This window comes from Zosterops lateralis (genome assembly GCF_965231275.1).
Source record: "Zosterops lateralis genome assembly, chromosome: 7".
Taxonomy (NCBI): domain Eukaryota; kingdom Metazoa; phylum Chordata; class Aves; order Passeriformes; family Zosteropidae; genus Zosterops; species Zosterops lateralis.
This window is the reverse complement of record NC_139767.1, coordinates 19,504,687-19,531,498: the sequence shown is the minus strand read 5'-3', so window position 1 is coordinate 19,531,498 and position 26,812 is coordinate 19,504,687. Positions and strand designations below refer to the sequence as shown.

The 26,812-nt window shown below is 40.7% G+C and overlaps 1 protein-coding gene across 2 annotated transcripts in view; it reads left to right on the top strand.

Annotated features, from left to right (window-relative positions):
• Positions 1-374: 374 nt before the first annotated feature.
• Positions 375-26,812, top strand: part of CERS6 (ceramide synthase 6) — a gene marked incomplete at its 5' end in the record, with an annotated part of 95,502 nt that continues 69,064 nt past the window's right edge. For both annotated transcript variants that reach the window (XM_083864753.1, XM_083864754.1), the window contains one exon: positions 375-544. In XM_083864753.1, coding sequence (XP_083720879.1) covers positions 375-544 — 170 coding nt within the window. The remainder of the gene's footprint in view (positions 545-26,812) is intronic.

Sequence of the window (26,812 nt, the reverse complement as noted above, 5' to 3'; positions counted from 1 at the left end):
TGGGTTCAGCGCTGCCGCAGGCAGCCTCGGCCGCGGCCAGTGCCCCTGGGACGGGGTTCCTCTTGCTCGGGTCCCGTCACTTGTGTTTCGGGCTCCGGTGCGGTGTTGGGCAGGGGAAAGGGGCGGGGGAGGCGGCTCCGGCCCGCCCGGCGGGCCCCGAGCGGCGGCGGAGCCAATGGGTGCCGGCCCGGCCCGGTGACAGGCGGGGCCCCCGCCGGGCGGGGAACCTGCACGGCGGCGCTGGCAGCATCATCCGCGGCTGCGGGGCTGGCACACGCCTCCTCCATCCTCCTCTCTCCCGGCAGCCGCTCACACGCGCCTCGCCGCGGGCGGAGCGGAGCGGAGCGAGGGGCGCCGCGGCAGACAAAGCAAAGATGGCAGGGATCCTCGCCTGGTTCTGGAACGAGCGGTTCTGGCTGCCGCACAACGTCACCTGGGCGGACCTGCAGAGCACGGAGGAAGCCGCCTTCCCGCAGGCGGAGGACCTCTACCTCGCCTTCCCCCTGGCCTTCTGCATCTTTATGATCCGGCTGCTCTTCGAAAGGTAACGCCGAGCCCCTCGCGCCGCCCCGGGCTCGGCGGGGCTGGGCGGGCCCAAGGGCAGCCGAGGAGCCGTGTCAGCCCGGCGTCTTCCCCCGCCGCCCTTCCCTGCCGGCCTGGCCGGGCCCTGGCCGTATCCCTGCCCCTCGGGCGGTCACGTAGCGGGCCCGATGCGGGAAGGTGAAGGGGTTGAGAGGCAGGCGGCGCGGCGTTCCCGCAGCCCGCAGCGCGGCCCGGGCGGGCGCTAGGAGGCGAGGTCTGCCCGGGAATGGAGCAGCGCTCCCGCCACCTGCTCCGGCCGCGGCGGGCGGGGGAGAGGGGCCCTCATGGGCCCGCGCCCCGCGGGGCTGAGGCGGGTCCCGTCCGCCCCCCTCACGGCAGCTCCGCCAGAAGAGCGGCGGCGGCGGGCGCGGCGGGAAGGGGTCCCGGCGGGCAGCAGAGTTTGCCCGTGCCCGTGCCCCGCAGCAGGGCCGCTGTCACAGCCCAGCCCCGCTGGTCCCCGCGGTGCCCGTGCAGCCCCGGGCCTCGGGCGGGAAGGGGCAGCTCTGGTGAGGGCAGGCGGGGCTGCCGCGCTGAGCAGAGCAGAGCAGAGCCGAGCCGAGCCGAGCCGTGCGGGGCCAGTGCAGATGGTGACAGTGCCCAGTGTCGGAGCGCTCCGGGGCTCTCAGGATGTGCGAGCTCAGGGATGAAACGCGCCAGACGCTGTTCATCTCTGAACCGAACTCACCGTTCTTCCAGACTGCTGAACTCATAAACCACGTTTCCCAAATACATAAATCGGTGTGTATGTCTAGTTAAACACGAGGCGCCAGGCCAGCGATGGGTCAGCAGTGTTTTCCGTGAGCGGTCCGTGCGGGGCCGGGCAGGGGCCGCTGTCAGCCCGGGCCCGGTGGGCGCTCACTCCTGCTCCGCCTGCCAAGTGCTGTTCCCCCAACAGCAGAGAACAAAAGAACCCTTCCTTGTGCCAACACCTACATGTTTTCACTGTTGTCTTCTCAGGCATGCTGTTAGGGTAGTCAAGGGAGATAAAGGAAGGCCGGTAGTTGCAACATGCCAGAGGAGGGCTGTAAAGATACTTTAAAAATGATCAAACAGCTGATCTGCCACGTACCACTTCACATTTCCTAAGCGTTCCCTCTCCCTGGTTAGAACTTGCCTGTACTCCTAGCTTGAGAGGTTGAGAGGACCATATTTGTTTTGAAAAATAAGCTGTCACAGGCTCTCGTTATCTTCTGCATTATTTTACAGATTTGCTGAACAAGACAGCAAAAGTTGTCATCTGCCTGAAAATCTGAGGTTGTGAAAAGTTAATTGAAACAATTGAGTTAAATACTGCAATAGAGTTACCACTGGAGTAATGAGTACAAGAGATGGTGTCAAATAATTAAAATTTTTTTGGAACCCTTTTGAGTTGAGTGTTGAAAGTGGGTGCATGATATTGCATCTCTTGGCATCTGAGCTGCAATATGCATCACAGCAGGACTGTGTTTTAATGGAGGAACAGTTAGTCACAGAGATAGTTTCAGCCTCAAGTTTAACTCACATTTCTGCTAATCCTGATGTGGCTCTTGTTAGCAGTGTTGAAGCTACTCTGATTATGTAGTAGTTTCTATACACTTACTCTGGTGACCTGATGTAGGTGAGAGACCTCCAAAGTTGTTTTATTAGCGATTACTTAGGCCTTTTTTTTCCTTTTAAAATTAAAATCCATTTCAAAACTGCTGTGAGAGTAGGATCAGGCTGTTCTGTGTGGGATTAATCCACATGGCGTGGTACAACAGTGATTTTTCATGCAGAGCATTTTATTAAAGCAGGCCGAGCAAAAACAACTGGACCTCTTTCCACCGATGAAAGCAGGGTGATTGTGCATGGCTTTCAATGGGGGAACGATCAAGCTTTATTATTGCTCATTGTTAATTGGTTTTTTCAGATTTCTGTGCTTTGGTTGTTGGGAGCTACAGGAATCCTTCATGCACATCATGAATTAAAGGTTTGCAATTATACAAGATTTAGAAGGGGAAGAGAGAAATATCTTTAAAATTGACTTTTTTTCTTTCTTCTCTGTATTAAAACATTTTTTTTTAAACTCAAGTTGTGGATGACTGATGTGTGTGCTGCATCCTGCAACATGTCCTTGCAGATATTTAGCAGTTGCAATAGTAGCAGCTAAAGAAAAAATAAAAATATATTCTGTAAGACATTTTAAAAACTAGGCTTATTTTAGATCTATGACTGTGCTGTAGTATTTGTAACATCAGTGTATTCTCTATTTTGTTTTGTAAGATATCCTAAGATATCCTAAGTCTAATACAGGTGCTCTTATAACTCTATACACTGGTAGGTAAGCAGACATAAGGTGTTAAGAATTTGATTATGTGTTTTATGGCCATTCTTTTCAGACTGCTTCATAGCCCCTGACTGCTAGGCTGCTGGAGTAGTATGGTTTATTCCTCTGCTACATAGGAAGGGGTACTAACTTCCTGAATCCTTGCAATAGTAAGAAATACGGTTTGGGGGAGTTGGAATTAACATCTTTCCCTACAAAGTGCCTGATATGTTTGGGGGATACAACTTGCAATGCTGAAAGTTGATGTATAGGATTTTTTTTCTATATACATATGTATTTTTGTGTACACATTTGCAGGTGGAATTGAACTTACAGAACTTGGAAATTTTGTTCTTTACGTATACACATATTATTTACAAAGTTAATCCTATACGGAGCGTTGCTGTTTGTAACTGGTTAGGTGAATCAGCTAATCAAGCCAAGAAAATAATCTAGATAGGTTTGTTGTTGTTTTTTTTTTTTTTCCTAATGAGTTACTTTTTATTGATTTCCTGGTCCTGCTATTCCTGACCAGTCTTCTTGAATGAAAGGAAAAGGTGGATTAGAACATTAACTGTATATTCAGTCACCTCAGCAAGTGGATCTGATGATGAGTGCTCCTGAAATAAGCTTTGGTCTGAGGTATAATCTCATAGCCATGAGATTTAGTGGATGTATCTGCTGAGGTTATGATAGTTACAGATGGGGTGTTAAAATACTTTAACAGCCTTTTCTCTTTTCTGTTCCTTTTCATTCATCTCTTTCTTTAAACACGAACTAAATTTTAGAAAATTACAATAACTAAGCACGACGATAGGATTACCTGGTAATTTGGAAGATGGCAGAAGTTTAGCAATGCAGTGGGTAATGTAGGACCTTATTTCCCCATAGTATGCACCCATTTTGTGTGTCTTACTACTTTTTTTAAAGGCATGTAAGCAATTAAGGATACCCCCTGTACTATACAATGCCTTCAGGTAATGTAAGTGCTGAATAATAAATCTTCGTCTCCCTGGATCCTTTCCAGTTCTAGTGTGGGAAAGACAGGTTAAAGCTGAATTGAAACTTATCTTATCTGAAACTAATAGCAGGGTGTTGTAGCTTTGATTGGCCTAAAAATATAAAGAAACACCTGTTATTCTGGGCAAATATGATTTGTCTTCTTTTTTTTATGGGATAATATGGCTCTTCTCCCTCTGTGCTGGACCTCACTGCTCAGAAGCAGGATCCTTTCCTAAACTCCTAGGCATGTCCTCTGTGAGGAGTGTGTGCTTATACAAAAACAGTATTCACTCAGCAATCAGCGTGCTTGTTGGACACAAAGCAAGAGGGTAACACTTCTGTTTTAGAGATTTCTCTTAAGGAAGAAGTCGACTGAATCCTCCAAAAGGATTCCTAGCTAAACAGATTTCTGATGTGGTCCAGCAATCTTCTGAGGCAAGTAGTCTGATATTACTGCTTTCTTTACCTTTGGCTCATCTATTGAAGTTATTCATATTTCATCTTTGCACTGTAGTTGCACTATATTTTATTTTCCTCATCTTGTAAGCAGCAGTTTGGGCTCAGATCTAATGAAATCACTCTATGAATCAGCAAACTAGGCTTATACTGCTTTTATTGTAATCTAGCCTTGATGGGGAGCAGTTCTCAAAGGTGATGCTGATATTCTGCAGTTGATGGAATGGCTCATAAGGTCAGAGATAACTTGATTATATATAGCAGCAGCCCTGCAGTTGCACTGCCTTGAACTGAACTAGCCACATCATTTACTATTACTCTGGTCAAGATAATGTAGACATTGAGCATATGGAAATTCATGGCTTTTATATGAAACTTTGCTTTTGTAATGATAATTCAGTCTCAAAGGTAACCTCAGCTGATTTTCATTTAGTATGATAATAGGATTCCTAGTGGATCTGGGTGACATGATACAATGACTGTATGGGCATATACACATATTTTTTGTTAACTATAAAAATTCATTCAGGTGACAGTACATAAAGTCTCACAAGTGTTTCTAGTGTGTAGAGTATACATACAGATTTGATTTTTGTACTCTCTAGGACATCTAGTATCGGTGGTTATTTACAACAAAAAAGAGGCTAGACAGGATGCAAATTTTGGAAGAGAGTGTACAAACTTGCTGTACTTCCAGCAGCCCAAAACCTCATTTGCAGAGGTTGGGTGGGGCACTGATGGTTATTTCTGCCGAAACCTTTTTCTAGGCTGTAATATTTATATATTTTTTTGCTTACTTCCTTGTGTGTTAGGCAAAATCTGATCATTCAGGTGTAATTTATTTGTATGTAAGTGGATGAGTATGTTCTGACAATAACTTTCTCAGTTCCTTCTTTACTTTTTTTAATAATTTATTTTTTTCATAAGATGACATGTAGGGCTTTTTCTTTTTGCTTGATTGCTATTTATTAAATGCTAATTCTGTCAAAGTTTAATAGAATATTGAAGTTGCTAACTTGTATGAAAAGACAGACACTGGAAAGAAAATAACTAAAAAAAAAAATTTCTTTTCAATTTTGAACCAATTTCATTTTAAAAAGTAACAGTAGAGCCTTAGCAGTAAATAGCTTTAAAATGCATTTGTATCTTGCTGATTGTACTATCCATTTCTCTCTGTTTCTTTAAGTTACTAATTTTCTGTCATTTATAATTTTCTTTATGTAACCAGTTTTTGTTTCCTAGAGTTGCAGGGTTGAGCTTCAGCCATTAACACTTACAGACTAACACTTCCCAACAGAATGATTGCTTTACCTGGAGAGCTGGTGTCTGTCTTGGCCTGTCTGTCTTACCAGCCTAGACCAGTGCAGTGTATCCTCACACCTGCTGGTCCTGCTGGTGCTGGCTGGTGCACATCTCTGTTGTATAATGTAATTGTGTGTCCACACATAGACTTAGAATGTTCCTTTAAAAGAAGGTGGGGTGGATAAAATACACACTATTTGAATGCCCTTCATATAGGGCCATTTACAGATTTGTGTTGATCTTAAAATTGGGCGTTAAATGGGAAATGTGTGCTGAGCTTCAGAAGAGAATGCCATTAAAAGCGATCCCTACAATATCCATGTGAGAGAAGTATGATAGCTAAACCACAGCTCTGCCAGTGGAAAGGTTTCAGTGACAGTTCACTAGTGGGTGCTAGGAGCCTATTACTGAGGCAGAGCCACTGTTAGTGGGGTTTTGTTTGAGTTCAGGCTCCAATTACTGGTGGCAACTCAAATTTGGTCCCTGCCTGGATTCCTGTAACCATGCAATTGTATCCACATTACCTGTGTCTCTGCTGCTCCTACTTCTGCCTCTGTCACTGATTAACAGGTGTTTGCCAAGGATTTATCCTTGGAAAAAGAAGAGCTTCTGGTATGCTGCCCCTTTCTATACATCTGCAGACCAGTGTTTTATTAGTCCATACAAAGTATTTAGTAAATTAACATTTGGGATATTCTGTTCCCTTAAATCTATCTCAGTTCCTGTCAATGGGGCTGATGCCTGAGCTGAACAGTGTTTATTTGGCCATATTTTTTTGGGGGGGAGGTTTGTTCGTTTTTCTCAGTTGTTAAATATCACATGCCTGCAGTAGGTTGTCAGTTTATTAGCATTTGGTGTTTCTGTGCCTGACTCGAGATGGTCTTGGAATTGTGAGAACAAATTTAAAATTACAGCATAAAACTATGTAGCTTTTGTAAGTGATGTAACCTTATATAATATCCAGTGGTGTGCTTAAGACTGTAGCTGATGCCTTATGGACAATCAGATGCATATGGTATGTATCAACAATTCCTTAGACTTGTTGATCTAACACCTGGATTGCTTTGTGTCTCCCACCAGAGTGACTTCGTTCACTCACTTAGAGATTTTGGGGGACAGCCAGGTCAAGGGAAAGGAATGGTCTCTGATCATTTGAAACAGGAGGAATCACTAATGTCTTGCTTTAAGGTGAGCAAGGTTTCTGACAATCAGATGGGTTGAGAACTTCTGTCCACTGGGAGGAAGTGTTTTTAGCACAAAGTCCTTACAGAAGATTAAATCATCACCATATGGTGTCCATCAGTTTCTGGTGATATCTTTCTGGTTATTCTGAAGTAGTCAAATTGCAGCCATGGTGAGAGAACCTGGAGTATTTAGCACAGTCGGTTGTAATTTTAGAGATGGTTTTGAGGTGGACCTGTAACACAAAGTTGTGACTCCTGCACAAAAAACAGAGAGTAAACTGTATTTTTTTTTCCTATGTAGTTATTCTGCAAATATATGGCAAATTCTGCTGTTGTTAAGCTTTATTATTTCTGAGCAATTGTAAGGCCTTATGTAACTATTAGCACAATCAAATTTTAACTCTCAAGGTAATTGAACAATTACTAAGAAAATTTAAGAATTGTGAAGGAGTGTAGCATCCAGTTAACCATGTTATGTATATTGGCTGTTAATCAAAGTTATGTTTTGCACAGGGAGGAAAAAAATGCTAAGGGTCTGCAGACTACCTTGTATTAATTGTCTTTCAGGTTCACTAACATAAAATTCATTTTAATATTATAAAATATGTGCATTAAAGTTTGGTCTGAAGTGTTGAAAAGCCTTCTTTGCACTCACAGGTCACACTAGGATAGTTAAAGCAAAATACCTAAATCACTTGAATTTTTTCTCAGTGCAAGTGCAGTAGAAGCTTCCTTTTAATAATATCTTTGCTGTATTGGTTTCTCCTGTATGGATGAGGGCAATAACCTATAGTACTATATTAAAAGAAATAAATCTAGCTGACATAGTGAACACTGGTGCACAAACAGAAGTTAGAGCTTGGAAACTGTTCATTGGCATAACATCTTAACATTCTTGAGACTATTTGAGTATTTGTGCTTGCAGTAGTGTTTATCTACCTTTTGTAAGAGCTAGTAGTTCTATTTTTATCAGTAGTGAAATAGCCTAATGTGGTGTCATCAAATCTACTCACTGCCCACTTGCCATCCTCTGAGATGCACTTAGTATTTTCTAGTTCCACAAGCAGAAAGAGAAAAATAGAAATGATGCTGAAATCCTCGTTTCAGCATTGGGATCTCTTCACTCCCTTTTCACCTCTGTCCCTGACTGAATTCAGTTCTGTATGACATTGAGAAAGTTCAGATACCTGAACTTTCACTGGGACTGTTGTTTACCATGTCCATGGGACTTCTGCCTTCTCACTGAGAAGAGAGTGGAAGCAAAGACTACCCTCAGTTTATACTTTCCTATGGTGTTTGACAGAACTTTAAACTATGAAAACTGCTTTTGTGCCAATGCTGTCTACCTTGAAATGGTACAAATGAGCTAAACTGTCTAGGCTAATGAGAGATGCTTTCCTGCAGTGGCAGGGAATTGCTTATTTGGAAATAAGACTGTGCTCTATAGCTCAAAGTAAAGAGCTTACTCAAAAGCAGTTCCCGATCACAGAAGTTATTTGAAAGGAAGATCAGAGTGGTGCGTTGTAATATCCCTAGTGCTTGCTTTTCCTTGTGTCTGTTGTCACTGTGTGATGTATGTGTTGCTGAGCCTCAGTTGCCTCCATAGTTGGAAATAGACTGCTTGCTGTTCTTTTATTAAGGAGACTGTTTGAACAAGGTATGTTCCTTAAGATGCACAGAAATTAGCCTTGATATAGCAACTCCTGAAACATTGTAAGTGGGCAGTGTAAATGTGGAATGCTAGTCTAAACCAGTGGGCATTACAGTGTGACAAAGCAGATAAAATTAAGTCTACATGAAATGAAAGTGAGGTCAGAAATTTTTGGGGTGGTGGGTGAACTCAGGGAGCAGTTCTCAACCAGGAGGAGACTGGTGCATATGGGGAGCTGGAGGGCTCCAGCCTCTCATCTCTTGACTGTCAAGGCTGCAACTCTCCTGAGCTCTGCTATAGCAGATGAGACCAGTGCTTTGTCAAGACCAGAATCCTCCTTTCAACTGGTAAGACCAGATATTTCTGTTGAAAAAAAAATGATAGGAAATGAGTGGGTCAGGAATATGTGCTTGTTGACAAGCTATTCTGCATTTGTCTGTTAGCTTTTCTCAAACTTCCTGCTTCAACACTTGTGGTTGTCCAAAGCATGCTGCTGGATGAGATGATCAGGTCCAGTTGGGTATAATTAATTAATGTTATGGGCATCATGTTGGAAAGAAACTGTTGAGAAGAAGAAAAGCAGGTGGTTAGACCACAAGCAGAAACAAGTGTTGTGTATATATTGTAGCAATAATTGAGTGGTAATTGAGTGGTTGATTCTTATCTGTCAAGTTTTCCCACACAGTAGTATGAGAGAAGGGTGAGAACTGATATGATAAGAGAGTAGCCTGAAAATATGAACAGTTCCAGCGCCAAATATTTCCCAGTATTACAACACTTGTACTAAATTAACGGTGATTGCACTGTTATGATGATGACAAATTGAACTGTAGATAGAGTCCTGGGAATGCTGGTGGACAAAGATTCTTCTTAGTGGTATATAGTGAAAGGACAAGAGGCAACAAGCAATTGATATGCAGGAAATTCTGTTTAAACAAACTTTCTCTTGGGATGGTGGTGAAACACTGTGACGGGTTACCCAGAGAGGCTGTGGAGTCTCCAGTTGTGGACATACTGAAAAAAACATGGGCATAGGTCTGAACTGATTGACCAGCCAGCAGATGTGGTGATCTCCAGAGGTCTTTTCCAACCTTGGCAATTGAAATGATAAACCTCACTGAATGGCCTCAGTGCTCCAGGGCTCTCCTGAGATTGATGTCTGGATGAAGTTTGTAAACTGTGTTGGAAAACTGAACAGGAAAGGATTAAGTTAAAGATCACTGGAAACCTATAGAAGAAAATTAGGGCAGAGCATGTAATATTTGATTGAATGGACATCTGGATTTTCCATTTTCTGTAGGATGGATCTTTTGATTTTATTGTAGTCTGGTGTGTAAGCAGATGGGATGTAAATTGAGAAATAGATGTGGGCCTTCTCTACCTAAGACAGGAATTACCTTATGGGTATCCAAAATGAAGTCTGAGTTGCTTTGAAATAAACACATTCTATTCCCTTCCAGGATCAATGCTTTGAGTTTCCTACAGCATAAAATTTGATTATAACAGGCCATTTTGAGGATAATTTTAGTTTTGTTCCACTTAAGTTGTTTCTTCTCAACACTGCAATATCTTTAAGATAATTTTGGTTTTGAAAAAAATCACAGAAAGAGCTGCTTAGATTACAGAAAGCTGATATCACATGGCTTACTGGAAAGGCTTTTATTCCCTTTGTGTTCAGGCTAATAAGAGTAAATCAGACTTAGGGGGAAAAAAGTGAGAAGTCAGTCTTTAGTTCCACATTCACTCATTCTTTATATAATGATATGCATAGTTGAAAATATATTTGTATATTCTGTGTGACAGAGAGTAATTTATATAGCACAGTGGCATCATATCATTGATGCAATGTGCTTCTTTTTCTATTTTTTAAAAATATAATTTCATCAAAATATAGTTATAAGGAGTGGATGTAAAATATTGACTGCTCTAGAAAATGAGGTCTTTCAAAATGTCACTTTTTGGGGTGGTAATGAAACAGTTTGATATTTGACACAAGATACATATCTTTTTTCCTAATTAGAGGTACTGTCATGTGTGCTAATCTGGAATTGTTATTTTCTAGAGCATTTATAGGAAACATGAAAAATACTTGGTTTTCTTCCAGTTTGGAATGAAATGGAAAGTTAGAAATGTCAAAATTTCATCAGGAACAGATGTCCTGACTTTCAGCCAACACTGATAAATGGGTTTGGTTACAAGACAAGGATGTAGAGGTAAAAATGAGATCTCTATCACATTGCCAGCCTCCAGAATCACACATTCTTCACCAGAGTTAACCAGTTTGTATCATGCATGATACACAGAAAGTTTCATTGTGTTTTTCTGTTTGTTTGTTTTGTGTCTTATCTGAGGAAAAAATTACCTCCTAACAGGTTGGTTTTCTTGAAAATAGGCCGATGGCTTGTTAGAGTCGCAGCAAGGGTCTGAATCTCAAGCCTTCAGCTGTCAAGATGAAGAATGTGCCAGCAGAATAGAACACTACTTCATCTTGCTCACTCTTCCATCGGGAGCTGACTCCAAGGTTCGAAGAGAACCCAGCCACTTGTATCCATCACAAAAGTGTTCCAAGTGTTTTGGCTTGTATCCCGACAGGACTAATTCAGGTGTAACACCAGAGTGGTTTAAAGCTTTAAATACTAATTACAAATCTCCTACGTAAGTTGCCTCAAAGGAAAGTAAACTTCAAATTTACCTTGAAGTATCTGCTTTTACACTTATTTTTAGGAGTTCACGAGGGTTTCAAGCTGATCCTAATTTTATCAAGAGTATTTCTTAGTTTGGTGGAAAAACAATGTGTTGGCCATCCTCATCTCAAAACCGTTCATGTGTTTATCAGGAACAAACCATAGCTTCTTTCACATTTTCTTTCTGTAAAGTCCTGTATCTATACCAGGAAATATTTTTTTAAGTGGTTTGAAAATAACCCAAGTGCATTGACTAAGCAAATGACATCTGTTAAATAATCTGCCATCCTCTTCCAGCTCTCAGACTAGAGCACAGCACACTGAGAAACTGTAATCAGGGAGGAGGTATCTGTCAAAGCAAGGACGTTGCCAGCTATGTGGTCAATAAAGTGATTCTTTGATTTCAGTCCTCCATATCCAGTGTTTAGTATACAATATGCAAAGGACTTCTGCTTCCCTTGAATGCCCGTGGCTGACTTGGGACCTTGACCACAATAGGAAGGTGTTATTCTGGATTTTGACTTTTTTGTTTATTTATGGTGGTGGGTTTCTGTCTTGGGGAAGGCTTGGTGGAATGAAGAGCCAAGGAAGTAGTATCCAACGTCTTACCTTTTCTTGTTCACATGTAGAAATTTCAAATAAAAAATGAGATTAGTTCATCTTAATATATAAAAACAGTCTTTGGAATCCAGATAGTACCACTTGCATCTTGTCTTCTTTTTCAGACTTGTATTAACTCCTCTTGGGCCTCCTGTGAATCGCTTGAAAAGCTTTAGGCCTGCCTAGTGCACATGGACTGGTAAATCCTAAGTCATACATGAAAAAATAAGAGTCGAGTTTTCATGCTCCCATCCCAGTGATTTCATAGAGCTTTCTGTGAAACATCCCGGAGTCCATACATCAGGCTGGTTGTTGGTCTTCCAACATTAGCATTTGTTTTCCTAGATGAATTTTAATGTAAAAAGAGCCTTAGTTTTGTGCAACTGTATTACATGCATAAAGAGAGTTTTGTAACACAGTCTTACCAGATTATTTGCCTACAGTAAGATCTGCGGGAGTGTAAATTACAGTTTCTTTGAGGGTGGTTGAACTGATTTGAGGATCTGTATTACACTTAAATATAAATTATTTACTCAAATCTCCTGAGTCTGATCTGCCAATATAAATTAGAAATCAACTTTTGCTGAGTTCTGGTGTTTTATCAGCATATAAATTCTGTGGAAGGCCAGAAAATTTATGATATTATGCCTGGTCATGTGTAGCCATGGAGTTTTAGTAATATAGTAATCTATTTAGTAATTAGGTTGCTGGTTTAGTAATTAGGAAGCAGAAACAATTCTATCTCTATATCTATACACATATACAAATATATATATATATATATATAAATATTTTTTGCATTGCATTTTCCTTTCCTTGACTAAGTGCCACATTTTCCCCCCTCTTCCAGTTTTTCAGGACTAGTAGTATGTGTGCAGCCAAAAGTATTAATTTTGTCTGAAAATCCTCACACATAGAAAGTTGGTTAACATTTGAGGTCAACTAGAATGACTTGCTCTTTTTTCACAGAGTAAGAAGTGCTGCTGCATGCTGTATGGTGATGGAGCACTGAAAGGGACCACATGCTAGCCCTGCTACTCCTTGCCTAAGAAGATATTAAGAAGAACATTTCTGACAGGGACTGAAGACTGAGCCTGCTGCTCAGTAGGCAGCTTTCCTGTGTCCTGCCTCAGTTCTGCTCTTGCACAAAGCTGCTTTATGGTGGAGAAGAAGATCTGATACATCAGTGCAGTAGTTGTGGCTCCTGTCTACACGTGTAGGGTGGCCTGGAAGAAGTATTCAGGTGTTGCCCTAGCAGGCAGTGTGCTGCAACTGCATTGCTGTCAGTCCATGTGACAGGGAGTTCAATGTGAACCCAGGCATTCTATGTAAAGTAGTTACTGCCAGAGTGACAACACCTATTAAGAGCTCTGAGCACAAACAAACAAGATAAGTGTCATCCTTATGGTGATTATGATGTTTGCTCCACACATGATGATTTTGTGATTTAGAGAGTACTATGGGGTGTGTGTACATGTTGATATTAAAATAGGTTGTAATGATGACCTCCATGACTGTCTCAACAAGTCTGCCACTCTGCTTCACAACAAGGCTTTTTTTGCCTTGCCTGGTAGTGCTGCAGGTATTTATTTACACTGAATGACATAAAGAGGCCTCTGAATGAGTACACTTGCATAATGAACAGGGCATTCATTGGATTACCCTGTATTTTCTTCCAGCTTCCATTCACCATACTTTCTTCAATTGAAGGCCTGGAAAATGTTCCGTCTCAGCTTTGCCTACAGAAGAGCAGTTACCAACCAGAAAACTACTTCACCTTGCATTCTCAATGGCCCTCCACAACTATGGTCTGTGGGAGAGTAATGAAGAGTATATTGGTCTGGTTTTGCTGTTGTCATTGAAAGAGTGAGGTTCCTGATCTCAGGGGGTCTAAATTTGAGTATTATAGTCAAGTAGAGGACTAAAACTTAGTTTGCTTGTGTTTTCTGCTGATTATTTTGAGTAATCTATTATGGGTCCTGGGATCCTCTTTTTATGATATGAGTATAACTACTATGAGCATAACTAAGCAACTGCTTATTGCTTCTAAAAAGTTTTCATATCTTTTAGTGAGAACTGTCACAGATAACAAGAAGTTTTTAGAACCTGATGCAGAGTGAGCCATCCTGCTGAAGTCTTAAGCTCTTTTCCTCTTGGACAGTTTACTCTGGTCTTAGAGGTGCAGTTGCTTCTGTCCTAGGATAATTTCAGAACATGTCTGGAGTATGTGAGGATAGAGCAGAAGCAGGAAAACGCAAAAATATCACCTTCACACTGCAGTTTTATGGGATAATTTTCTTACCCTTGCTTAGATAATACTTATATGTATAAGATCTCAGTGATCAGCAGTGGTCCTCAGCTCTATGAAGCATCCACTTCTAAAGGAGCACCATTTATCAGTCTCATTCCTAGTTTGACAAGGGCAGATCTGGAAGAAGATGAAATTAACTACAAAACATGCAGGGCTTGTGGGAATCCTTAACTGAAATCTGTTTTGGAGAATTCAAATCTTGAAAAAAAAGGCACTTGGCAGCTCTAAGCTCTAACAGCCACAGAAGAGCTAACTTTTTTTACTTCTTAACACCTTCTTGAATGATGTTTTGCCTGGAAATTTTCTAGCTTATTACTTAAAAGAAACTCTTCATGATAGCAAAATGCAAGCTGTCAGACTTTCTTAATTTTAATGGTATCACCTTGCTTTACTGTCCATTTACAGTGTGCCCAGAAGACATACACATTTTCCTTTCGCATTTCTTACCTCAGAAATTGTATTGAAAGCATAGTATTAGCAACAGTAGTAATAATAGAGTTGATAATTTGCCTGTTTTGAAAGGGTGTTTTCTGATGCAGATCTATAAAGTGAACTTAATGCATATGAACAGTTGAGAAAGGTCTGAACAATAACACAATGGCTGCATCACTGCCTGTGTCTAATAAGGCTGTGTAAAAGTGAAAAACCAGCAGAGGGGAATGCTGATGCTGGTAATGCTGTGCATTATCCCATGCTACATTAAGCATGGGATAATGCTTGGCATGAAGGCCTGTGAGTGGAGGAGGGCTGCTGTGTGTGGCAGTGCTCTATACCAAAGGGATATGTCCTCTTTATTTGGCTAAAAAGAAATAAATTTTGGAGCTCATTAAAAATACGAGTTTTAATCATGCTTTTGGACATATGAATGGTATCTAGGACACAAAATCAAAAGTACTTACAAAGTTACGCTCTTGTAATTGTTGTAATTTTAATGAAGGACTTTTTACTCTTAGGCTTTATATTATGACAATAGCCTACTAGTAGAGTGTGCTTCAGCTCTCAGTTTGTAGGTCTAGGTTTAGATCTTTGTTTAGTAGGTGGATTATTTATGGTATAAACAAAATAATAATAAAATATAAGTTCTTTTGGTCCTACTGCAGAACAAGCTGAGTCAAATTGGCATTCCAAAGCCTCTTAACAGCATTAAAAGAATGAGTAATAAAAGCAGAAGTTGGAATACTTCTGTGCCATCAATAAATATTTGCATCTTGGATGACAGATCACGACAAGTCAACCCCCTCATGAGTGTGAGTAATGTAGATAATTTTTGTGGAGATGCAGTGCAGCAACCACATGACTTGTGGTGTGACAATCTGCTGCTCTTCAATATCTTGACACTTCTGTTGCATACTAGGAATTTAAAGTTTAGAGAACTAATTACTCACCAAACTCTTCATGTACTTGCTAAGTAAAATGGAGAGGTTGAGGACCAGAGGTGGGAATGGGGCAGAGAAGCAGAATTGGAAGAAGCACACAGGTGTCTTCTGGAGTGTGGGAGAGGGGAATGGGACTAAAGATGCACTGTGTGCAGGGAAAACATGACTGTGATGTAAGTCTCTGCACTTGGGTGAAATGTGGTGTAACCAGGCACACCCATTTGTTTGTGTCAACAGAAACAATGTGTTTGCAACTATTCCCTTCAGATATACTTCTAAATTCAAAGGTGTATGAGAACAGTTACATCCTAGGCAAGGAAGAGGCTTGATGTGTGTATGTCTTATCTTCCTCGAGTTGTTCATGAAACAGACCTGAAAATTCTTCAGAAGAATTCAAATTTTACTTTTTTTTTTTTTTTTTTTTTTTTTTTTTTTTTTTTTTTTTTTTTTTTTTGGCAGTAAGAAAGCCATAGTGTTTGTATCCTTGCAGTCCTGTCCCACGTGGAAAGGTGTAGCATGCCCAGGCATTACCCCTACCTTCTTGCAGAATCTTTAATGAAGACAGATGACAACTAAGAGATGCCAGCTGGGTAATGTGACCCAAAATGATTATGGACTGGTATCTGTTTTTCTCTTGTGATAACATCTAGAAATCTCTTATCTGAGAGGGACAGCACCCTTTCTTCTCTTTCCAAATGAAGTCAATAATAACCTTCTAGGTTGGGTTGGAAAATGTAGGTACTGTTACTTCTGGAAGATCTCAGTGATAGATTGGATCCTTGTCATTCTGCAAAACCCTGGATGGTCAGTAAGACCAGGAACTGGTCTGAAAGGAAATAAAGGAGATTTATGTTAAGTGTCATTGGGCAAAGTGATTTGCATCTGTAGAGGTTAAAAATAGTATTAAAATGATCCAGTTTCTGATTGGTGAGTTGAGAGTTCCAAGAACAGAGGAGTTACAGCTGAGGTGACAAACCTCAATATAGCCAAGAACAATGGGAGTCCTTGAGCATGGAGCAAGTAGGTGAAATTTGAATCTGCTGGGCCTTTTGTGAGAAAGAGAAATATTGTTATTTGCAATGAGTCTAAAGTGGACTTTTCTTTGTCCTTTGCAACTGCCTGGCAAACTCTGCTGTTGGCAAACCAGGACTGATAAAAGGATTCTTGATTTTAAGATAAAGAATATTTCCAATCAGCTAGGCAAGGCATCCTTCATGTTTTTAAGGTATCACAGTACAAAAGTACTGCTTAAATAATCTAGGGAAACTAATAGTGTGCTACACTTACGACTTGATTAGCGCTAGAAGTTTCTTTTATGACATTAAGAATAATGCCAAATAATTGTTCTTGTTTTATGGTGTGCTGTAAGGAGGAATGTGTGTCTGTGTGTGTGAGAAAAATGGTAATGTTCTCTAGCAACCCAGAACAGTTATGATTGCCTGGATCATCTAGAAGCGCAAGATGTTTTCAGCAATTAATTTATAGACTGAGCAGATGTTCGTAATGGCAAGAACCCAATAAAGTATAAGAGCTGCTCTCTGAAAGATTCATAGATATTTTCCCAATAACTGAGGCTTAGGAAAAAAATCTGCAAATTTTAGTTCTTTATTGAGAAACACTTATTTCATAGAAGAGATCTTTTGTTAAGCTTGTCATTAGACTATCAGTTGCAAGAAACATTAATGATCTAACAGAAGGAATTTAAACAACTGAAAAAATTCACTTTCTTTACTTAAACAGTTTGACTATTCCTGAGAACTGTTGTTAAATTGTGTAAAAGATTACTTTGAGTAGCTTTTTTAATAAAGGAAGGAAAAAGTAATTTCTGGCTTAATTTTTGTAATTTCAGCCAGTATTTTAGAAGTAAAAACAAACGACATCATACAGGAAGCAAACCTATCTGACTTTGTTGATCTGGTAGACATTGTTAAAGAACAGCACCAGTTTCTGATTGATTTGTGGAACAGAAAACCATACTAATGCAAATGATGTTTCTCAAGTTATTGTACAATTTATCTATTGAATAGGATAGTCTGAATCTCAGACAGTGTTTCTCATTCTGGGGCAGTATTTAAAATGAAAGAGAAATGAAGAAAGTATCATTTAGGTAAATATGGACATACTAGCTCACCACTGTTCAAAGGATCAACACAAGATGAATTTTGCATTTTTCTAGAAGCAAAAGATCTGTTTTAGATCATCATGCATGAGCACAGCTCAAGGAGAAATACTGAGCATTAAAGTACAGGCTTCAAAACTGAGTAAGTATGCCAAATGTTGCTACCTAACAATGCAGTGGTTCCAGAAGGTTTTTGGTTTGACAATTCTCTTACGAATGCTTGTTTTTCCTACTTTACATTGTCAGCTCCTCGTATCTACCTCAAGAATTCCATCACTGCCATTTCTTTGCTTACCTTCTGATCCAGTTTGCATTCAACAAATTCCTAATGTCTTTCTGGGTTCAAATCCAAGATGCTTCCCCCCTCTAAATGTGTCACTGTCAAAAAACCTAATGAAACAAACACGAATCAATCAGCCCAAAAGATAGACCACACCCTTTCTTCAATATTTCCGTAGTTGTTTATCTATGGTGCTGGGGCAATAATTGTTTATGGCTTGCTGAGTTAAGGGTGAAAAATTATTCAGGACAATGAAAGTTCAGCTGTAGCAGCTTTAGATAAGATAACTCTCAGAAGCAAAGGCTAAATGGGGCTCATTCGGATGAGTTATGTGTAACATAGCCTTAGCTTCAAAGGAATTTAGCCAAAGGCAGGAATGGTAAAAAAAAAAAAAAAAAAAAAAAAAAAAAAAAAAAAAAAAAAAAATTAAAGACAAAGGCTTCCTGTGCACATTCTAGAATTTAGGATGCAGTCTGTGTAGTCTGCTGCTCAGCTGTATACTGTGCTCCAAATGGTTTTTCTGGGTGGTCTGTGATAGTCCTGGGTGTGCTGGTGAGAGAAAAAGGCTTTAGCAGCACAATAGAAACACTGCATAGCATCTGTGTGGAAAGTGAAATTATGATGATTTCCATTGATTTGGACTAAAATGGCTCAAGACTTGAATTGTATTGATTGTGCATTTTGCCAGCCAAATCTGTATGTGTCACATTCCACAATGGTCATTTTTTTTCATCAAAGCAAATGAGTGAGGCAGTCCTGCCTAACAGCTGCACCCTCCTCTCTGGCCCTAGCACTTGCTTTCCCACCACTGGAGTCCCTTGGCTGCTGTCCCAGTCCTCCTCCCATGGAAGGCAGCAACAGCAGCAGCACACAAGGCTGCTGTCACCACATGGTTAGAGGAGATGCTTGCCAGTAAGAGTTGGGACTGGTCCAGCACAGGCTTCAGCTGTCAGTCAACTCCTGTGGCCCTGTGGCATTCAACTGTATGAAGGTTGTGGTATGTGGCTTGCCAAACCAGTTAGGTTGGCCATCACTGCAGTAAGTCAGGAAGTTGGTTTCTTTGCCTTCTTGCAAGGACTTGTCAAGTAGCATATTGCATGTGGTAGAAATACGGTTCAAGAGTGATTTGTTTTAGTATTTGCTTGATACAAAATGGCTCTTTTTTTTTTTTTTTTTTTTTTTTTTTTTTTTTTTTTTTTTTTTTTTGTTATGATGATGAAATAGAGTCCCTTCTGTCTCTGCAACAGAAGGAGTGAAATGAATAAAAATGTGTAAGCTGCAATTGGACTACTTGGTCCCTACATTTTGTGAAGATTCAGAAACCCACTTAATGCCTTTGTGACAGTGAATATATGAATTCCAGTGTGTGAGTTCTTTTTTCCAGACAAGAATTGTTTAAACATACAGAGGGTGATGAGTAGATATAGACCCAGTATAGTTTCTCTTTGAAATCTAGTGTCAAAATGGAGATATTTATGAGATTTCTAAAATTATTCACCATGAAGTTATACAAAATACACTGGCAAGATGTCATTAAAAGCAGCAGATGCTATAATGGTTTTGCTGCAAGCACAGCAAAAGTGAAAGCACAGCAATTCCTCTATTTTTGCCTCTTTCTAGCCTATATTTGTCTGTCTCTTGCCCCTTTCCTTCTACATCTATTTTCTGATAGGCATCATTTATTTGATTGCTAATGGATGCTAGTAGCATTGAGTACATGTGCTCTAGGATTAGGATTTGTGAATAGGAGAAACTGTAATGATTTAATTTTTCCCCTTCCATCTGTAGTTGCAGCAATGACCCCTGATAGGTACCAGGCAGAAGCAATTCAAGACCTGCATGACAGGTCTGTTAATTGATTCCTTCAATAACTGCTGAAATCTAAAGAGGAGGAGGACTCGGGAGAAATGGCAGTGAGATTGGCTAGCAAAAGATTTGACCTAGTTTTTTCAATCTGCATGGCTGTGCAGACAGACTCAATTATAAATCTGCTGCTTTAGAAGAGCTTCTTTTTTTCCCCCATGTGAACAGCTGCACTGATTTTGAATGTTCAAATTTGGTGTGTTAAAAAGTACAATTTTGTCATCATTGTATACAGTGTCATGAAATATGCATATGTGGTGAGGAAGTAAGGGAAGGCACCTACTTCTGGTGGATTGCTGTGGGGTTTGCTGCTTTCTGTCCTGCTGCCCAATCTCCTGCATGACATTACATGCTTGATTTTTTGTCCTGCCTGCAGTATTACTACATATGTGAAATATGGTCACTTTTTACTTTGCATAGGAGTTACGTGGTACTGCTTTGCACACAAAGCTAAAGGTGGCTGAAAGACTTTTGTTTTAAAGTTTTTGATAGCATCTCTAAACTAATAACTTGGTCTTCTTAAATCTATTTATACCACTTGCCCTGGCCTTTGCTTGGTTTGCTTGTTTGTTTATTTTTTCTTCCCTTATTTAGCAGGGAAGCACCAGGGATTAGTACTAAATTCTGCATCAGCATGGGGATTCATGACAGGCTTTGACCAGAGCTTTGATCCTCCAGATGCTCTGAATAAACATTACAACAGACATTTGAAGGAGGATATTCAGTTGCTGAATAGGTTTATGTATAATGTTTTTCTTCCTTTTGATCACAGATTCTTTCTAGAGTACCTGGTTAACTGAACATGTTTCTGGTGTTGGCCAACAATGTTTTTTTTACCTGTTTGCATTTCTTAATAACTGGTTTGGTTCTTCAACCGCTTGCATCTGCTACAGGAAAACCATAACCAATTGAAAACCAGGAAACTGACTTTTCTTCCTGAAGCTGTGGTGAGATACAGCTGAAACTGTGTCAGGAGATTGCATAAACCCATCCTTGCTGGTTACAGCCTGGCTTCCTTATCTCTCTGCCCGGAGGCTCTCTTTCATTGTGCCGTAGGCAATGGCCCTGGAATATGGCTTTATGCTGCTTTGCAGTTTCTCACTCTTTGCTTGTGATCTGTGCTCCCTTATTGCACTGGCTGTGGCTCCAGTGTTGGTTTGTGCTAGCTGGAGAGGCTCTTGCAAAGGGCAAGAGTTTGTAGCTCTCAGCTGGCAAGAAGGAGACTGCAGTGTTGGGGAAAGAGCAGAGCAAAGGTGGTGCTTAGACCAGGGGAGGTTCTGTAGGCTTCATGGGAACTCCTGCCTTAGCCAGCCTATATGTGTCAGTCAATAATTAGGCTGCATTTGGCTTGGAAATGGATGCATGCTGCTGTGACCTTGGTGTAACACCATTTATCAGCCCTCCTTCTTCCTCTCCACTTTGGTGTGCAAGTGCTTCTCCCTGAAGCTGGAAGGATATCCCTGTAGGTAGAAGCTGGTCTTGAAATGGAATAATTTCATCCCTGTTTCCTATTCAAAAGGAAAATTTGGGATTATGCCATAGTCCAGGGTATTCTGAAGACATTTGCTTCTTTTTGTGTGCCTGGCTGTAGCTGGTAGTCAGCAGTCGTGCTTTTTGGGAGCCAGGCTGTGTCAGTAACATATCTCTAGGGGATGATGGCTGACATGCATGTCAAGAAAGTGGCTGTCACCCTAGCAGCTGAAAGGAGGTGCCTGCTCACAGGATCTGCTTTGAGTATCCTCCTTTGGCATCCTATCTGCTGGCCTGACATTCCCAGTCCCACTCTGAGCTATGGTCTTGGGCTGAGATACTCGGTCGTGTATCTTGGATGTAGACGTCGTGTCCAATTTGTTCTCAAGGGAAGACAGAGTTTGATCTGTGATTCTCTGTAAAGTTAGTAATTACCATATACTGAGTACTAGCAGAGCCTTACTGCAGTTCAGGCACTGTGCAGATACTTAACTGGTGTGCATGCTGAGTGTTTTGGAGTGTATGCAACAGGGAAGTGTGAGAGTCTTGGCAGCACACTTGCCAAGTGCATATGATAGGCTATAAGCTTATAACATCTGCATTTGCCTGAGCAGATAGACTCTTATGGGCAAGGCTTCAAAATGAGTCCAGGCAGTAACTCCTGCCTGGATATTTTTTCTCCCTATTCCATCTTCTCCTTTCTTTGTCCTCTTGCCAAGTGTACAGCACTCCACAGTTCAAGTGCAGCAATATTACACATGGCTAATCCCTAACCTAGCTGGGTGAGAGATTGGCTGTTGCTTCCATTTGAGTTGTCAGATGAACAAACTAGATAACATTCTGGATAGACTTAGTGTCTTTTTGGCCAAGCTGCCTTATAATTGTCCATGTGCACCAGAATGCTCAGTCTGCTGCAGTACCCAGAGCAGTGGGAAGAGCTCTGAAGATCTGTGGAAGATTTGATCCCCAACAAGGCAGTGTGTTTCTGTTTTATGTTCTGCTGGGAGGGTTTTGGTGGTTGGGTGAGTTTCATCTGTGCCTTCAAAAGCATGGACACTGCTGCTTTGCTCAAACTGCACCCAGACACTGCCATCAGAGCTTGTTGTAAGGGAATTTTTTTTTTCCTTTGTAGTTATACTGTTAAAATAGAATTATTCGATGACAACCTTAGAAATTACGTTTATTGCCATTAAAAAAATACAACTGATGATCAACAATTGTGTAAAAATCTTCTGTAATGATATAACTCATATGGGTTCCCAGTTTTGGTTTTCATCCCAAGCAGCGCATGCTGCTTGGGATGAAGCAGTGTGATAAAAACACTGTGGTGTGTTTAAAAACAAATAAATGAGCAGGACAGTTCTAATGATGCAAAGGAGATGAAAAGGCTTATGGCACCCTAAACAGGAATACAAAGAGTAACAGCTACTTGCCACTTGAAGGCTTTGAGTAACTATTGTCTTACATGTAGTTTGTGACCAGCCAGGACAGATAGGTGCTCTGTCTAGTTTTCAGCACGTGGCACCCTTCCCCTTTTATTCAAACCCTTAACAGTAAAAAGCTGTTTTCTGTTACTATCTTAGCATCACTTATTTGTGGCATCTAATAGCAACCACTGGGGACAGTGTTACAGTGTCAGGTCAAGTACCCACCTCCCCAGTTATTTTTTTCCTCAACTTCTGCTGGTAGAGGTGGGCATTTATATTGCAATACTATTAGGGAACCATGTTTTAGCCAGAAGTCCTGTAGTCATGTGTCATTTGAAATTGTACTGTGCAAAGTTGCTGACAAAAATCTTGTAATGAGCTAAAATAAAATATGATTGCAACAGTTTCTTGTGTGTTTTGATGTGGAAAATACAGTTGCTTATGGATTCAAAGTATAAATCATTCAGAAATACCCAAGATATGAGATTATTTTTTTCTTTCATTTGACACATGCTGTAGCATGTTCAGATGCTGTCAAAACCAGTGGGTCAGCATTGTTGTTGCATGTTGCGCTCCTCTAGATGACTGGTAGCTGTGCATGCAGCTCACCAGTGCGTCCTGCAGCGTGGCTCCCTTCCCTGGCCGAGGTTTCTGGCTGCAGCAGCCCAGGGAGTTGTTTCCAAAGTGTCGTTTGGGTGATCCGCTAACAAATCCTATTATTTGTTAATGGGATTTGTTCTTGCACCGTTTTGTCCGATCACTAATTGTTTATCACGCATTAGGAGTACAATGAGATGCCTGTCAGCTGTGTTTTGAGCTTTTTGTGTGCAGGACTCATTGTTTGCCTGTGATGGCAGGTTTTACTTTGGGACAGCCTTAGTGCAGAAGGCAGAAAACATAAGTCTCTGCATTTCAAACACTGCAGTGTAGTGTTTTCTGCACTCTGGTGGGCACCAGTTTCTCCAACTCCCCAAGACAGGGTCAGAGGGTCAGTAAACTCAATTGGAGGGCTGGGTGTTCTGCCCTTCTGCATACAGAGCTGCTTTCCAGGTTGCTTCCCTGCCTTTCTAAAAGAGTGTCCTGCTGAGCTGGCAATCAAACTAGAAAGCTTTAAGAGTACTCAGAATAGTAAGGTGAAAATGTACAGGAAGACTTGGCAGCTAGTGAGGCCTAGTTACTTTTTGTATTTGTTGAATGTTTTCATCAGTCCATGTGGTATTCAATGATCATAAAATGTAGGTTGAAACTATTTCTCGAAAGGGGTCCATCTGAGCTGGTCTTTGGGATTTCAGGTGTGAGCATTTGTATAAATATTTTAATAAATCTTTTCCTGAAGAACTTCTTTTGGGGAAAAATTACAATAAATCTTTTTAATTATAGGTATCTGATACGTTTTTTGATCCTTTTCCTCAGAAGAGAATACTTTGTAAGAAATACAAAATCAGATTTCCAAAGCAGAATCTGAATATGGTCCTGTGATGACTTGGCTTGAGCATCTAGAAATTCATCTTCAAGTTTGCCAGTGTCTCAGTTTAGTGATGCTGTGTTGATAGAGTGAATTGGATCAGACCACTGATCCAGGTGAAAATTCCGTGCTCTTCTGGGGTAGTGTGCAGTGATAGCCTTCAGTTTCTTGAAGCCCAAATCTGCTTCTGTGGCTGCAGTAAAAGTGGCAGAAAGGGACAAGTGAGAGAGAGGAAGCCCAAGTACTTCAGGTGGCTGCCCTTGCTTAGGGTGTGGTACCTGTGCAGGTAGGAATGAGTTGGATGAACCTGCCCCATTCTGTCTGTGAATTTTGAACAGTCCTTATTTTCTTAAGTAATACCAATTTAAGGATAAAAAAGGGAAAATAATTTATTGTGTTGTTTGGCTGTATGCTTCTTTTAGGAATAGGTTTCCTGAATAGCTACATGTATCCCTTACCTTTTTGTATTGGTAGCTAATTAGAAATAAATTGAAGAACTAGATTTTTGTACCATATAGGAACTGGGTTTTGTTCTGAGTTTGTGTAAAGTGTTTGGAAAGAAATAAGGCTCTAATTCTTGTATTTTAGTAGTCAGACACTATGCTGAAGTTTTATTCTGTATACACATATATATTAAATGTATGCATACACAAATATATTAAAATATATGCCATTACATATGTTTTATATATGTATGCTTGTTCCAGTGTACATACGTATTTGTGTTCATATACATACAAAAAAATACAGTGAATGAATACTATTATGATCATTTTTTTGTGATTAATACCTGCCAGCAAGAATAAAAATTGATTCCTCTTGAAGCTCCTGCAAAAGATTTTATGATTTTTGACCTAGCTCTTGGAATCAAAGCTTAACCTCCAAGTCAAACCAACCATCTCTACTTTAAGTACTTAAAGAAGTACAACCATCCTGCAGGGAGGTATCCATGACCTATTCCCTCTTCAGAGGGAACAGAATAAAGATTTAGTGTGAGCACTCTACTCAGAGCAGGAAAGTTCCTGAAATATGTCCTGTCTCCTGAGGTGGAAGAAATAGGATTTGCACCAGAGGTAGTGGTTTGGCTGTAAGACTGAGGCACAAATTGAAATTCTCTCTGCCATGACAGCCCACCAGCAGTACAGAAGCTGAACTTGCATAAGGACAAGGAGAAAACTTACAAATATTTAAATTCTTTGTTGTGTGTGCTTTTCTGTTAAGACCTTAAATTTGTGCCACTCCCAGGTAATGTGATGACAATGTTCAGGAGCAGAGCATGCCTCCAAGTCATGCAGGCAGGCTGGGTCATTTGCTCAAACACAAATGCACACTTGGAGCAGACAGACAGAGGTTTTGGCTTTACTTTTCTTGCAGCACTTGCTCTTGCTCAGGGCCTGGTTGTACAACCCATGGAGCAGGGCAGGAGGTAGGATCCTTGTGCCCATCGAGCACGGAAATATTTTAGGGACTTAATATAAAGTATTATTTATCTTCACTGCTTTCAAATAATGTTTTCCAACAGAAACCAGAAACTTAGTAAGTTTCTGGTTTTGGTGAACAGTATAATTTCCCAACATTTCTGAGACCTGTTAATTCTTTCCAGGAAGGTGTTGCTGAACTCTTCAAGTTCTGTTCTGTGACTTGGTAAGGTCTTTAGTTATAATACCAGACAGACTGTTTGTTGTTAATGATTGCTAGAGATTTTTAACAACATCCTTCATTATTTGGCCTTCTGGCAATAAATAGATCAGAGTAAGGCAAATACATTAGAATTTAAGAGGTCATTGATGAGACAAGTTACCATATGCTGATCAGGCTGAGAACTACCATGGGAGAACCTGGAGGAGTAGCACTGACTTTCTACTGGGCAGAGCCATGTTATTTACTAAAATGATTGCTGAGGGTTTTGCTTCAAACAGTTGGTATAAGCTGCTTAGCAGCTTTCGGGTCTTGCCAAGTGCCCAAGTGTAACTGCAGTTTCTTTTACACCTTGGAATCTGCCTTGGTAGATAAAGGAGAACTGTACTACAAGAGTGTGTACCTATCAAGAGGCCAGTGGATGACATGCCTTGGCTGTTCCTTTAGTGTAGACATGGGGATTGGTCACAATTTTTAACTTTTTTTTTTCTCACATATAAAGATGTGACCAAAGTAAAAGATAAAGTAATTCTGCAAGGCGAGGAGGATTAGGACAGTGCCATTGTATTAGGGTAACCTACTGGAATTTAAAAATTAATTTGTCAGTCATTTCTTTCTGTGCTGGCTTCCTGCTATTTTTCCTGTCCAGCATCCAATCCCATTTAAACCATGTGTCTTCTCTTATGTAGATGTTTTATGGTTGATTCTTTACTTTGGTTGTCCCACACTTGGCAAAATGAAGTGTCATTATCAGCTCTGTATTTTAAAATGTGGCAGAGGGGAGTATGAGATCTATAGTGTCAGTAGTGACAAAGGATGCTTTGGGACTGACTGTTCATTTTTACCCAGTGCAAGAAATGAAAAAGCAAAAACAAAACTGGCCAGCAATGAGTTCAAAATTAAGTGGGATAGTTATCTTCACAGAGTCTGAATTTACACTGGGGAGCTGTGCCATAGACCGTGGAAAGTTTTCACAGGCTCAATGAGCTACTAGTGCAGCTTGGGGAGGAAGGATCAGCTCTTTGGGGACTGCTATGTGCAAAGATGCCTTTTTTGGTCTAAAAAGTCCCTAAGCCACAACTTTCTAGAAGTTGGGAGAATATTTTTGTCTTCACTGA